The 13,725-nt window shown below is 40.9% G+C and overlaps 1 protein-coding gene across 9 annotated transcripts in view; it reads right to left on the reverse strand.

Moving 5' to 3' along the window:
* Positions 1 to 13,725, reverse strand: part of NPEPPS (aminopeptidase puromycin sensitive) — a 107,145-nt gene that overhangs the window by 53,129 nt on the left and 40,291 nt on the right. For 8 of the 9 annotated variants that reach the window (XM_021929134.2, XM_021929129.2, XM_021929128.2 and 5 more), the window contains one exon: positions 5,400 to 5,477. Coding sequence is in view for 5 of the 9 variants with exons in the window: in XM_021929129.2 (XP_021784821.1) it covers positions 5,400 to 5,477 (78 nt within the window). In the remaining 4 variants the exon portion in view is untranslated. Of the gene's footprint in view, positions 1 to 5,399; positions 5,483 to 13,725 lie in introns of those variants that run through there. The other variant, XM_021929135.2, reaches the window with a different exon arrangement.

A 13,725-nucleotide genomic window follows, 5' to 3' on the forward strand; every position in this document is an offset into this window, starting at 1 on the left:
TCTGAGGCACTTAAAACAGTACTTGGCACAGATTATGTCTCGTGTGTGTGTGTGTGTAATACATATGTTCTATCATGTTAGAAGTTTCTGTCTACTCTTCCCTGAATTCTAGCAAATAAACTGATTCCTTTTGATAAATATAGAATGTTTAACTTTTTAAACTGAATGAACAATGGTTACCATATTTCCTAATGCTGAACAATTCAATCTATGCTTTTATTTTCTATACTGGCTAGGTTTATATATCTTTTGGGACTATTTTTAAATATCAGTTTTTTAATATTTCTGCCCCTCACTTATTTCATTTGTTTCTGCTCTTAAACCTTTCTTCTGCTTTATCCAAGTTACCTTTTCTTTTTATGAGTTTAATGATTAGCTAATTAATTTTCAGTCTTTCTTCTTAACTAAATATCCTAACATTTTATCTGCATATGAAACATGTTTATCCCTCATGTTTCATATGTGGTAATTTCATTATTCAATTCTAAATATTTTCTAATTTCCATAACAAGTCTTCTTTGACTCAATTATTCAGAGGTATAATTTTTCCAAATATATAAGAAGGGATTTTTTTCATTTCTCTTTTTCTATTGACTTCTAATTTTTTCACAGTGTAAACATAGAATATATATAGTCTATAATGATATAGATTTAAAACTCTAAAAATTTTTAAATTTCTGCCAGGCGTGGTTGCTCACACCTGTAATCCCAGCACTTTGGGAGGCCGAGGTGGGTGGATCATGAGGTCAGGAGATTGAGACCATCTTGGCTAACACGGTGAAACCCCATCTCTACTAAAAATTCAAAAAATTAGCTGGGCGTGGTGGCAGGCACCTGTAGTCCCAGCTACTCAGGAGGCTGAGGCAGCAGAATGGTGTGAACCCGGGAGGCGGAGCTTGCAGTGAGCCGAGATCGCGCCACTGCACTCCAGCCTGGGCAACAGAGCGAGACTCCGTCTCAAAAAAAAAAAAAAAAAAAAAAAAAAAAAAATTTAAATTTCTATCAAAGTAATAGTTCATAGTTTAAAATATGTAAGCTCCAGGTCCTGCTCAACACTACCCTATTCCCCACACCCTGCCCTTAGAAGCAACCAATTTCAAACTCTGTGACTTCTAAACGTCTTGCTTACATAGCTATTTTTTTCTATGACAGAGATACTCTTACTCTGTTACCCAGGCTTGAGGGCAGTGGTACAATCACGGCTCACTGCAGCCTTAAACTCCTGGGCAAGCAATCCTCCCACCTCAGCCTCCCAAAGTGTTGGGATTACAGGCATGAGCCACCACACACAGCCTGTTTCTTCATTTTTCAACTATAGACATTTTCTCTTTACTCTAGAAAGTCATGCTTTAGCTAACCCATCTCCCACTCCAATATCTTTTACAAAGAATCAAATTTTCCATGACCTTGCAAATCTGAAAATATCTTTATTGTACTCTGAAATTCAAAGTTGGGCTAGGTATGCAATCTTATGCTGAAAATCAGATTCATTTTGTATTTTGAATGAACAGCTTCATTAGAGTCTAAGTTTCCACTGTTTCTAACGGTAAATCTAGGACTACTCTGATTCCCAAATTGTAAAGGTAGTATGCTACCCACTTCCCTCCTATTGCCCCCTATGCCAGACAGGAACTTTTTGAGAGTTTTACTTTATCCCAAAAGTTCTAGAATTTGAGTCAGTGTGGGACTTTTTACATTTTTGAAGCTAGTCTCAATGTTGTACCTTTGCAAACTGAAGGCTCCTGCTCTATCAGTTCAAGGAAAATTTCTTGTCTTTTTCAAAATTTCTCTTCTGGCCAGGTGCAGTGGCACACGCCTGTAATCCGAGCATTTTGAGAGGCCGAAGTGAGCAGATCACCTAACGTCCGGAATTCGAGATCAGTCTGGCCAACATGGTAAAACCCTAACTCTACTAAAAACACAAAAATCAGCTGTGGTGGTGCGTGCCTGCAATCCCAGCTACCCAGGAGGCTGAGGGAGGAGAATCACCGGAACCCATGAGGCAGAGGTAGCAGTAAGCTAAGATCGTACCACTGCACTCCAGCCTGGGTGACAGAGTGAGACTCTGTTTCAAAAAAAAAAAAAAAAAAAAAATCCTCTTCCCATTTTCTCTGCTTTCTGGTTTACTACATGGATGTTGGTTCTGCTGGACTGGTTCTCAAATCTACTTTTCTGTTTTCTATCTGTTTTTCCTACTGCTTAGAAGTTTCCTCAACTTCATCTTTAAAACTTCTACTGGGTTTTTTATATCTATTATAATTTTCAAGTTTTCCTGCTGTTAATTCTTCCTATCTGATGGCATTCTGTCCTGTCCTTGTTTAATGAACGCAATGCTTTCTCTTAACTCTCTAAGGATAGTAATTAGCTTTGGGTTTGTTTTTTTTTTTTTTTTTTTAACTTTCTTTAGATTTGTCTTTGCTTCTTCCAACTTCCTTTATTTCTATTATACTTAAAGTTTTGCTTTTTGCCCTATCTTTAATTAGAAACTTTCCTCAAACGTCTGTTAAATGCTACCCCAGGGACTCTGGGCTTGGTATGCTATTTGCTTTGGCCAATGAAATGTGAGTAGACATCAAGTGTAACACCATCATATAGAAGTTTTATTTTTTATTTTATTTTTTATAGAGACAACGTCTCACTGTATTGCCCAGGCTGGTCTCGAACTCCTGGGCTCAAGCAATCCTCCCGCCTCAGCCTCCAAAAATGCTGGGATTACAGGTGTAAGTCACCACGCCTGGCCATGCAGAAGTTTTAAATGTGTCTTTGTGGTCTAGCTTTCTCCCCATACCTAAGCCTCTGCCCTCTGCCATGCATGATACAGACAGACGCTGCTCGCTCACTACGGTCCTAGAAAGACAGTTGGGAGCCAAGTGGAGCCAGCGGAGTTGGTGATATGGCTGCATATGATCAGCAGTCTTCATGGCTCATGTGTAAGAAAGAAAGAAATCTCAGTGGTTATAAGCCACTAAGATTTGTGATCCTATTTGTGGGTTAAATTACACACATAAATTTATATATACATAGGAATATTTCTAGACAGATTTACCAGACAACGGAAGTAGAAGAAATCAGAGAATCTCCCTCCTTTTCATATTATATTCTTCAATAGCTTTTAACACATGTTCATGGCAAAACATTTTTCATTTTGTTTTGTTTTTTGAGACGGAGTCTTGCTCTGTTGCCCAGGCTGGAGTGCAGTGGCACAATCTCAGCTTACTGCAAACTCCACCTCCCGGGTTCATGCCATTCTCCTGCCTCAGCCTCCCAAGTAGCTGGGACTACAGGCACCCACCACCACACCTGGCTAATGTTTTGTGTTTTTAGTAGAGACGGGGTTTCACCATGTTAGCCAGGATGATCTTGATCTCCTGCCCTTGTGATTCGCCCACCTTGGCCTCCCAAAGTACTAGGATTACAGGCGTGAGCCACTACGCCCGGCCCATTTATTTTTATAATTATTACACATAAAAGGCCTCCAAGAGCACTGAAATAAAAGACTAAACATCTCTGATTTGTTTTTTTCTAAAAATAATTTTATATTAATTCAATAGATTCTCAGTAGGAAAATTCTGAAAATCAGATAAAAGACATAAATAAGAATAAAAATCACCAATTATGTCAATACCCAGACATAACCCAGACATAATTATCATTTTATTTGTGCCATTTAGAGACATGATTCATCACCTTAAATATGTAATTTTATATTCTGCTTTTCAATTTTACATTATAATAAGCACTTTACAGTGTTAAGAATTCACAAACCTCACTTTTAATTGCTAAGTATATTTCACTATATAGATATGTCATTCCTGGCTTAATCATTTCCTTAGTGTTGAACAAATATATTAATTATAATTTTTTACTACCATAAGTAATATCTCAGACACTTCTGGGCATAAAGTATTTTCTGTATTTATGACTTTTCCTTGGGATATATATATTCCTATTAGCAGAATTGCTGGGTCAAAAGACGTGAGCATATTTAGGCTCTGGATATATTGCCAGGACACTTTTCAAAAAAATTACATGGATTTATACTCCCCCCAGCAATATCAAGGCAGCCATATCATTGGGAATTTTTAAAATTTCAGCTCACATGAGAAGCAAAAATTTCTCATTACTAGGAGGCTCAATATCTTTTCACATGTTTATTAGTCATTTACATTTTTTTCTTTTGAATTATCTTTTCCTTTTCATTTGCTCATTCATCAAAGTCTTAGTACTTCACCAACTGATTTGTATATAATTTCTTCCACATACACTAAGCTCAGAAAGTCTATTTCTTTGTGCTTTTATACCTAACAATAGTAACATATCAACGTATCTTTCTTTCTGTGCACTCTGTAACATAATACCTATCTGATCTCTGGTTGTACATTAAAATCATCTGTCACCATGCACTTCGGGGATTTGGATTCAATTAGTAGAAGATGGGGAGCTAGGTAAAGGTATTTTGTTTGTTTATTTTAGACAGAGTCACACTCTATCACCCAGGCTGGAGTGCAGCGGCACAATCTCGGTTCACTGCAACCTCCACCTCCTGGGTTCTGGCGATTTTCCTGCCTCAGCCTTCCGAGTAGCTGGGATTTTTTTTATAAGGATGCACCACCACACCGCGTAATTTTTGTATTTTTTGGTAGAGACGAGGTTTTGCCATGTTGGCCAGGCTGGTCTCTAACTCCTGGCCTCAAGTGATCTGCCCACCTTCACCTCCCAAAGCGCTGGGATTGCAGGTGTGAGCCACCACGCCTGGCCTAGGTAAAGGTATTTTTAAAAAGGTAAAACTGAAAAACAATCCATTACATTCTAGAGTAGAATGATCTTTAGTTTTTGTCCTGTTTTTCTCGGCTTGTTTGTTTAAAGAGAATATAGAGTGACAGGAGGTGGAAACCTTGCTTTTCATAGCCCAACTTCCGTAGAAGGAAATGCTGGTGGCCCAAAAGTTGCAATAAAACTCTTTAAAAAGCACTTAATATGGCTGGGCGCGGTGGCTTACACCTGTAATCCCAGCACTTTGGGAGGCCAGGGCGGGCAGACTGCTTGAGATCAGGAGTTCAAGACCAGCTTGGCCAACATGGTGAAACCTTGTCTCTACTAAAAATACAAAAAAATTAGCCAGTGTGGTGGCAGGCGCCTGTAATCCCAGCTACTCAGGAGGCTGAGGCAGGAGAATTGCTCAAACATGGAAGGTGGAGGTTGTAGTGAGTCAAGATCATGCCACTACACTCCAGCCCGGGCAACAGAGTGAGACTCTGTCAAAAAAAAAAAAAACACAGCTCTTAATACTTTATCTGTTAATAACAATGAGGGAAAAAATGGCATGCAATAAATTTCTCTGGAAGAAGTCAGATGTCACTGTATTCATCACGAGATTTTACAAAAGCCATGTCTCTCACCTGTTTGCAGAGTACTAGGGAAAGACAAGGTGACTTTTTCATCCTCATTCTGATAGTTAAATCCTGTAGCATGTATTTCTGGAATAAGAAAAAAAAAATTACTTCACAATTCTGACTGGCCTGACAAGAAGAAATCAAGACTGCAACATTTTCAAAAGCAAAATCTCTACAAAGACTAAATATTCTTAATTTGGTGAATTAAGTTCCTATTAGCAAAAGTTTCATTTCAAATTAGCCTATTCTAGGCTACATTACCTACATTAAATATGTTCCTTAAAAATAACTACAAATTCTTTATAAATTCACAAAACGTCAGTGATGTACAAGAAACAAGGCTTTATAAATGTGATGCTTTTCTATCAGATTCCTGTGTGACTATAATATTGTGATATTGCCATCTGACTCATGAACATTTGAGACGTGGCAACTTGCCAAGATTTCAGTGTTAAAGATACATCAAGAAAAGGTCTGTTCCCCCAAAGATAAGTAGCAATTCAAACTAAGATATAAATCATACCCACTTCTGGTAAAATTCTTTGTTGTGGCTGGGCGCGGTGGCTCACACCTGTAATCCCAGCACTTTGGGAGGCCAAGTCAGGCAGGTCACCTGGGGTCAGGAGTTCAAGACCAGCCTGACCAACACAGAGAAACCCCGTCTCTACTAAAAAATACAAAACTAGTCAGCTGTGGTGGCGCATGCCTGTAATCCCAGCTACTTGGGAGGCTGAGGCAGGAGAATCACTTGAACCCAGGAGGCAGAGGTTGCAGTGGGCCAAGATTGCATCATTGTACTCCAGCTTAAACAACAGCAGCCAAACTCCGCCTCAAAAAATATATATATTATTTGTTGTTACATGAAAACAGGTGTGCAAATTGAATTAAGGCTTTGACTTACTTTCTGCCAGGAATGAGAAGAGACTGCTTATTTGACTGATACTTTAGGATGCTTGGACATGTTAGGGAAATAACCAAAGAGACCAACTTCCAACTATGTCCTATACCCATTCCAAATGAAAAGCTGGCCAATCAGGCCAGAAACGATGGCTCACACCTATAATCCCAGCATTTTGGGAGGCCAAGGAGTGTGGATCACCTGAGGTCAGGAGTTCGAGAACAGCCTGGCCAACATGGCAAAACCCCATTTTTACTAAAAATACAAAACTTAGCCAGGTATGGTGGCAAATGCCTGTAGTCCCAGCTATGCGGGAGGCTAAGGCATGATAATTTAGAATCACTTGAACCCAGGAGGCAGAGGGTGCAGTGAGCCAAGATTGTGCCGCTGCACTCCAGCCTGGGTGACAGAACAAGACTCTGTCTCAAAAAAAGAAAAAAAAAAAGGCCGGGCGCGGTGGCTCACGCCTGTAATCCCAGCACTTTGGGAGGCCGAGACGGGCGGATCACGAGGTCAGGAGATCGAGACCATCCTGGCTAACACGGTGAAACCCCGTCTCTACTAAAAATACAAAAAATTAGCCGGGCGAGGTGGCGGCGCCTGTAGTCCCAGCTACTCGGGAGGCTGAGGCCGGAGAATGGCGTGAACCCGGGAGGCGGAGCTTGCAGTGAGCTGAGATCCGGCCACTGCACTCCAGCCTGGGCGACAGAGCGACACTCCGTCTCAAAAAAAAAAAAAAAAAAAAAGAAAAAAAAAAAGTATAAGGGAGGATGTAGAAAAGCTGGAGCATATATTGCTAGTGGGAATGTAAAATGGTGCAGCCACTTTTGGAAAACAGTTTGGCAATTCCTCAAAAGGTTAAATATAGAGGTATCATGTGATACAGCAATCCCATTCTTAAGTATATATCCAAGAGAAATGAAAACACATGTCCACATAATGTTTGTATACAAATGTTCATAATAGCATTATTTATAATAGCCCCACAATTAAAACAACTCAAATGTCCATCAACTGATGGAATAGATAAAATGTGGTATATCCATACAACTGAATGTTATTTGACAATAAAAAGAAATGAAATAGCTGACACATGCTACAACGTGAATAACCTTGAAAACATTATACTAAGAAACCAGCCACATATTTGTCCATAACAGGGCAATCTATGGAGGCTGAAAGTAGATTCATGGTTGCCTAGGGCTAGGTGATAGAGGGGAAATAGGGAGGGTACTTTCTTTCTGGAGAGTAAAGAAAGTGTTCTAAAATTGATTCTGATGACGGCTATATAACTCTGTAAATAGACTAAAAATTACTGAATTGTATGCTTTAAACATTAATAGATTACATGTATGGTATGTGAATTATACATCGATAAAGCTATTATTGAGGCAGGGAGAAGGGAAAGTATTACAGAAAGACAAGTGGGGGGAGGTGGGCATAAGTACCTTATCAGTCACAGGATGATATGGGTAACAATGATTCAGATTACGTAACGTATTACAGGCAAGATGCCCATAATTCTTCCCTTCTTTTATGAATCACCCAAATATAGGATTTCAAATGTTTCTATTGTCACTATGGTTCACACATTTTTATAAAGCCAAAATCTCTACAAAACCAATTAAGAAACTATAATTTCAGATTTTAAAAGGCCTTTAATAAATCCTCGAATCAAATCTTCATTTTATAGTGAAGAAAATGAGACGTATAAAGTTAATGGTTTGTCAAATGTTAACTAGCTAGACTACAACTCAGTTTCCTTACTTCTATTGCCAAAATTATTTCTACAGTCATAAGCTAGCTCCTAAATTTGTTTGGTTTTGTTTTGTTTTTTTGAGACAGGATCTCACTTTGGTTGCCCAGGCTGGAGTACAGTGGCGCTATCTCAACTCACTGCAGCCTTTCCCATCAGGTTCGGGAGATTCTCCCACCTCAGCCTGCAGGGTAGCTGGGACTACAGGCGTGGGGTGCCACTAGGCCCATCTAATTTTTTGTGTTTTTAGTAGACACAGGGTTTCACCATGTTGCCCAGCCTGGTCTCAAATTCCTGGACTCAAGCAATCTACCCACCTCAGCCTCCCAAAGTGCTGGAATTACAGGGGTGAGCCACAGTGCCTGGTCCAGCTCCTAAATTTGAATAGAAATCAAATTTGACAAGAAGCACTTCAATGCTTAAGAATGTTCCTTTCGGCCGGGCGCGGTGGCTCAAGCCTGTAATCCCAGCACTTTGGGAGGCCGAGACGGGCGGATCACGAGGTCAGGAGATCGAGACCATCCTGGCTAACACAATGAAACCCCGTCTCTACTAAAAATACAAAAACTAGGGGCCGGGCGAGGTGGCGGGCACCTGTAGTCCCAGCTTTCACACGGGAGGCTGAGGCAGGAGAATGGCGGCAACCCGAGGCGGAGCTTGCAGTGAGCTGAGATCCGGCCACTGCCCAGCCTGGGTGACAGAGATGGTGACTCGGCCTCAAAAAAAAAAAAAAAAAAAAAAAAAAAAAAAAGAATGTTCCTTTCTTGGCTAAAAGTGGCTCACGCCTATAATCCCAGCACTTTGGGAGGCCGAGGTGGTTGGACCATGCATGCGTGGTGGTGCATGCCTGTTAGCTACTTGGGAGGCTGAGGCAGGAGAATCGCTCGAACCTGGGAGGCGGAGGTTGCAGTGAGCCGAGACTGCGCCACTGCACTCCAGCCTGGGAGACAGAGTGAGACTCCGCATCAAAAAAAAAAAAAAAAGAAAGAAAGAAAAATACCTACAGCTGTTGAATAAAAAGGTAAACAACCAAATTTAAAAATGGCAAGACTAGGCCGGGCGCGGTGGCTCAAGCCTGTAATCCCAGCACTTTGGGAGGCCGAGACGGGCGGATCACGAGGTCAGGAGATCGATACCATCCTGGCTAACACGGTGAAACCCCGTCTCTACTAAAAAATACAAAAAACTAGCCGGGCGCGGTGACGGGCGCCTGTAGTCCCAGCTACTCGGGAGGCTGAGGCAGGAGAATGGCGTGAACCCGGGAGGCGGAGCTTGCAGTGAGCTGAGATCCGGCCACTGCACTCCAGCCTGGGCGGCAGAGCGAGACTCCGTCTCAAAAAATAAAATAAAATAAAATAAAATAAAATAAAATAAAAATAAAAATAAAAATGGCACGACTTAAACTTCACAAATGAAAATATATAAATGGCCAAAAAAAAAAAAGCACATAAAAAAAGTGTTCAACATTATTAGTCATTAAGGAAAGGCAAATTAAAATCACAATGACATATCACTACACATCTACTATTAAATGACTGACAATAAAAATGTTGCCCAGGGCCAGGCATGGTGGCTCTTGCCTGAAATCCCAGCACTTTGGGAGGGCAAGGCAGGAGGATCGCTTGAGCCTAGGAGTTCAAAACCAGCCAGCGCAACACAGGAAAAATAAAAAAAAATTAGTCAGACATAGTGGCACAAACCTATGATCGCAGCTACTCCAAAGGCAGAGACAAGAGCATTGCTGAAGCCTACGAGTTTGAAGCTAGAGTGAGCCATGATCATGCCACTGCACTCCCATCTAGGTGACAGAGTGAGACCCTGTCTCAAAAGAGAAAAAAAAAAAATGTGCAGGGTGTAGCACAATAACTAGAAGTCATGCTGCTGGTGCCTCTTTTACGATTCAAAGACCGCAAGCATTTTCCAACCCCAGGGTTTCTGAATCTGCTTGCAAAGTCTTTCTCCAGATATCTAAACACTTTATGTCATTCAGGCCTCTGCTTAAATCACCTTTTTTTTTTTTTTTTTTTTTTTTTGGAGACAAGGTCTCACTCTGTTGCCCAACCTGGAGTACAGTGGTACCATCTCAGCTCACTGCAACCTTGACCTCTCAGGTTCAAGTGTTCCTATCAACCCAGTCTCCCAAATAGCTGGGACTACAGGCTCCCACCACCACACCCGACTAATTTTTTTATAGACATGGGGTTTCACCATGTTGCCCAGGCTGGTCTCAAACTCCCGAGCTCAAGCGATCCTCCTGCCTCAGCCTCCCAAAGTGCAGGGATTACAGGCATGAACCACCACACAAAGCCTCAAATCACTTTTTTTTTTTTTTTTTGAGATGGAGTCTCACTACGTCGCCCAGGCTGGCATGTAGTGGCATGATCTCGGCTCACTGCAACCTCCGCCTCCCAGGTTCAAGCGCTTCTGCCTCAGTCTCCCAAGTACCTGGGACTACAGGCGCACAACACCACGCCTGGCTAATTTTTGTATTTTTAGTAGAGACAGGGTTTCAGCACGTTGGCCAGGACGGTCTTGGTCTCTTGACTTCATAATCTGCCCGCCTCGGCCTCCCAAAGTGCTGGGATTACAGGCGTGAGCCACTGTACCCGGCCTCAAATCACTTATTTAAAGATCTGTTCTATCAACTTGAAGAACAATCCTCACTCTATACCCTCTTGTGATTTTACAGCACTTATCACTACTTTATATCACATATTTGCCTGTTGCCTATCTTCTTAAATATCAGAAATGTTGATGCTTGGTTTTGTTCACAGCTCTACTTCCAATGCTAGCGGTTTCTGGCACATAGTGTGTGTTCTGTAAATATCTGTAGAATGAATGAATCATTCAAAAGCAACAGACTAAGTAATTATGTCATGGAGATCATTAATGTTACTCATATGAAATATATTAATGAAAAATCACATTTACTAATGTTATGTGAATAGAGACATGGCTAGGGATAAAATTTCCAGTCACAACATAATATATGGATTCGAATAAGGATCTATCTCAAACACCTTAGAAGATAATAATTGCTCTGGAACTGTTAGATTGTCAAAGAGTAGAAACCCATAAATACTGAAGATGCATATGAGAAGTCTGACGAGGTTTCACTGGAAAAAAAAGTATTTCTAAATTAATGTTTACATTAATACTAATATGCAATTAGTATATATATTATAGTAATACATAATACTGATGATAAATGAATATTCACTAATAACTAATACAGTTTGCAATATATTCATATTTGGAAATGTATACATATGTAAATTAAGCATTGTAAATAGACACTTTATATAGTGTATCAGTACAACTTAAACTTGATCAAAAACTTTTTAAAATGTAATATGACAGAATCTTATGAGGTATACATGATTATTCAATTCACTAAGCCTCTGTTTCCACACCTATAAAATTAAAATCATATCATTACCTAATTCTTTCTTTTTAAAATTGAGATAAAGGTCTCACTATGTTGTGCAGGCTGGTCTCAAACTCCTGGGCTCAAGCACTGGCAATCCTCCTACCTCAGTCTCCTGAGTAGCTGAGATTATAGGAGTATACCATTGTGCCTGGCACCTGCTTCTTAATTAAAGATTGGGGGCCAGGCACAGTGGCTCACACCTGTAATCCCAGCACTTTGGGAGACCGAGGTGGGAGGATCACTTGAGGTCAGGAGTTTGAGTCCAGTCTGGCCAACATGGTAAAACTAAACATATGAAAATTAGCAGGGCACAGTGGTGTGCGCCTGATCCCAACTGCTTGGTTGGCTGAGGCAGAAGAATCGCTTGAACCTGGGAGGTAGACGCTGCAGTAAGCTGAGATCGCACCACTGCACTCAGTCTGGGCAACAGAGTGAGACTCCGTCTCAAAGAAAAAAAAAATTATATATATACTCTTATGTAAAACACATAGCACAGTTTCTGGTTATTGCTAAGAAACACTTTTCAGGGCCAGGCGCAGTGGCTCACGCCTGTAATCCCAGCACTTTGGGAGGGCGAGGCGGGTGGATCACAAGGTCAAGAAATCGAGACCATCCTGGCCAACATGGTGAAACTCCGTGTCTACTGAAAATACAAAAAATTAGCTGGGTGTGGTGGCACGTGCCTGTAGTCCCAGCTACTCGGGAGCCTGAGGCAGGAGAATGGCATGAACCCGGGAGGCAGAGCTTGCAGTGAGCCGAGATCGCGCCACTGCACTCCAGCCTGGGCGACAGAGCGGGACTCCGTCTCAAAAAAAAAAAAAAAAAAAAATGACCATAAGAAAAATCAAAAGAAGAATTAAATACTGGGGAAAAAAATGCTCCAACTCATGATGTAAGGTTAATTTCACTCACATATAAAGACGTCATTTTAAAAAATCAATAACAAGAATAACACTTCAATTAAAAATGGACAAATATGAATAAATTACAGAAAAAGGAAATACAAATGGTTTTTAAAATATAATGAAAAGACTTTTTTTTACAATTAACTAATTTTTTTTTACAATTAACTAAAGTTGGTATTTCACTAGGACGATTTAGCAGATGAAAAGGGTTTAAGTTTAAAACACCATTTCTTCTTCCTTATTACATTTCACTTTTTAAGGTTAGCCCTCTAGAAACACATACATATATATACACACACATACACTCTGCATCAAAAAAGCCTTCCTACATTAATACTTGAGCATGATAACCTTACAATGAAAGATAAATCATTAGTTGAATCTTGTGGAGAAAAATCAAATTGCTTTTCCTCTGCTCTTACACCACAATCATCAACACAGTGGACTTCTGTGACCAAATGTGTGGGGATTTCTCCCCACCAACAAGCAAGCAATCAGTTCTGCAGCAGATACCACCAGATGAGCACCTTCTAATCCAATTCAATGTTAATGCTATCTACCTGGAAATAGCATTAGATCCCACAGGCTGAGAGAGGGCTCAGTCCCACAAGACTGCCCCCACTTCAGACACTAGTTGTAAGGCCAGGCCTCATCCAGAACTTCTCACCAACCAGCTTCAAGTCAGTGTTCCCATGATCCCCTTCTTAGGTTTGATTAATTTGCTAAAGCAGTGCCCAGAACTCAGGAAAACACGTGTACTAGTTTATTATAAAGAATAGTACAAAGAATGCAGATGAAGAGGTGCACAGAACAAGGCATGTGGGAAGGGGTGCAGAGCCCTCATACCCTCCCTGGATGCACCACTCTCTAGGCCCCTTCGCGTGTTCAGCTATCCGGAAGCTCTCTGTACCCTGTCCAGGACTTCACTGGACAGTCACGACCGAAGCACGGACAACCATGTAGAAATATGATTGGACAAAAGTAGGATCTAATGCTAACAGACTGAGTGGGGAAACCCAGCAAGGCCTCTTTGTTCAGATTATTCTTGGCCTCTCTGTGCAACATTCTTTCCTCCCAAGTATGGGACAGGACCCCTTCTGAAATGGGGGTCTTATGACCTCCAATCAGACAAGGTAGGTCATATCATTTCTTTGTGGTCAGCTCCAAGACAGAATGTTGGGGGATGATTAGAGTATATTTTTAGTTTATAAGGCCTGCTTGGGGAGAAAAAGGAGCAGGCAAAAAGGCAGGCAAGAAAAGGTCAGAGAGAGATTGCTTTCTGAAGCCTGCTTCTGAGGTCTAAAGTGCCTCAACATTATTACAAAAGACCGTCTTTCACTTTT

Source organism: Papio anubis, chromosome 17 (genome assembly GCF_008728515.1).
Source record: "Papio anubis isolate 15944 chromosome 17, Panubis1.0, whole genome shotgun sequence".
Classification (NCBI taxonomy): domain Eukaryota; kingdom Metazoa; phylum Chordata; class Mammalia; order Primates; family Cercopithecidae; genus Papio; species Papio anubis.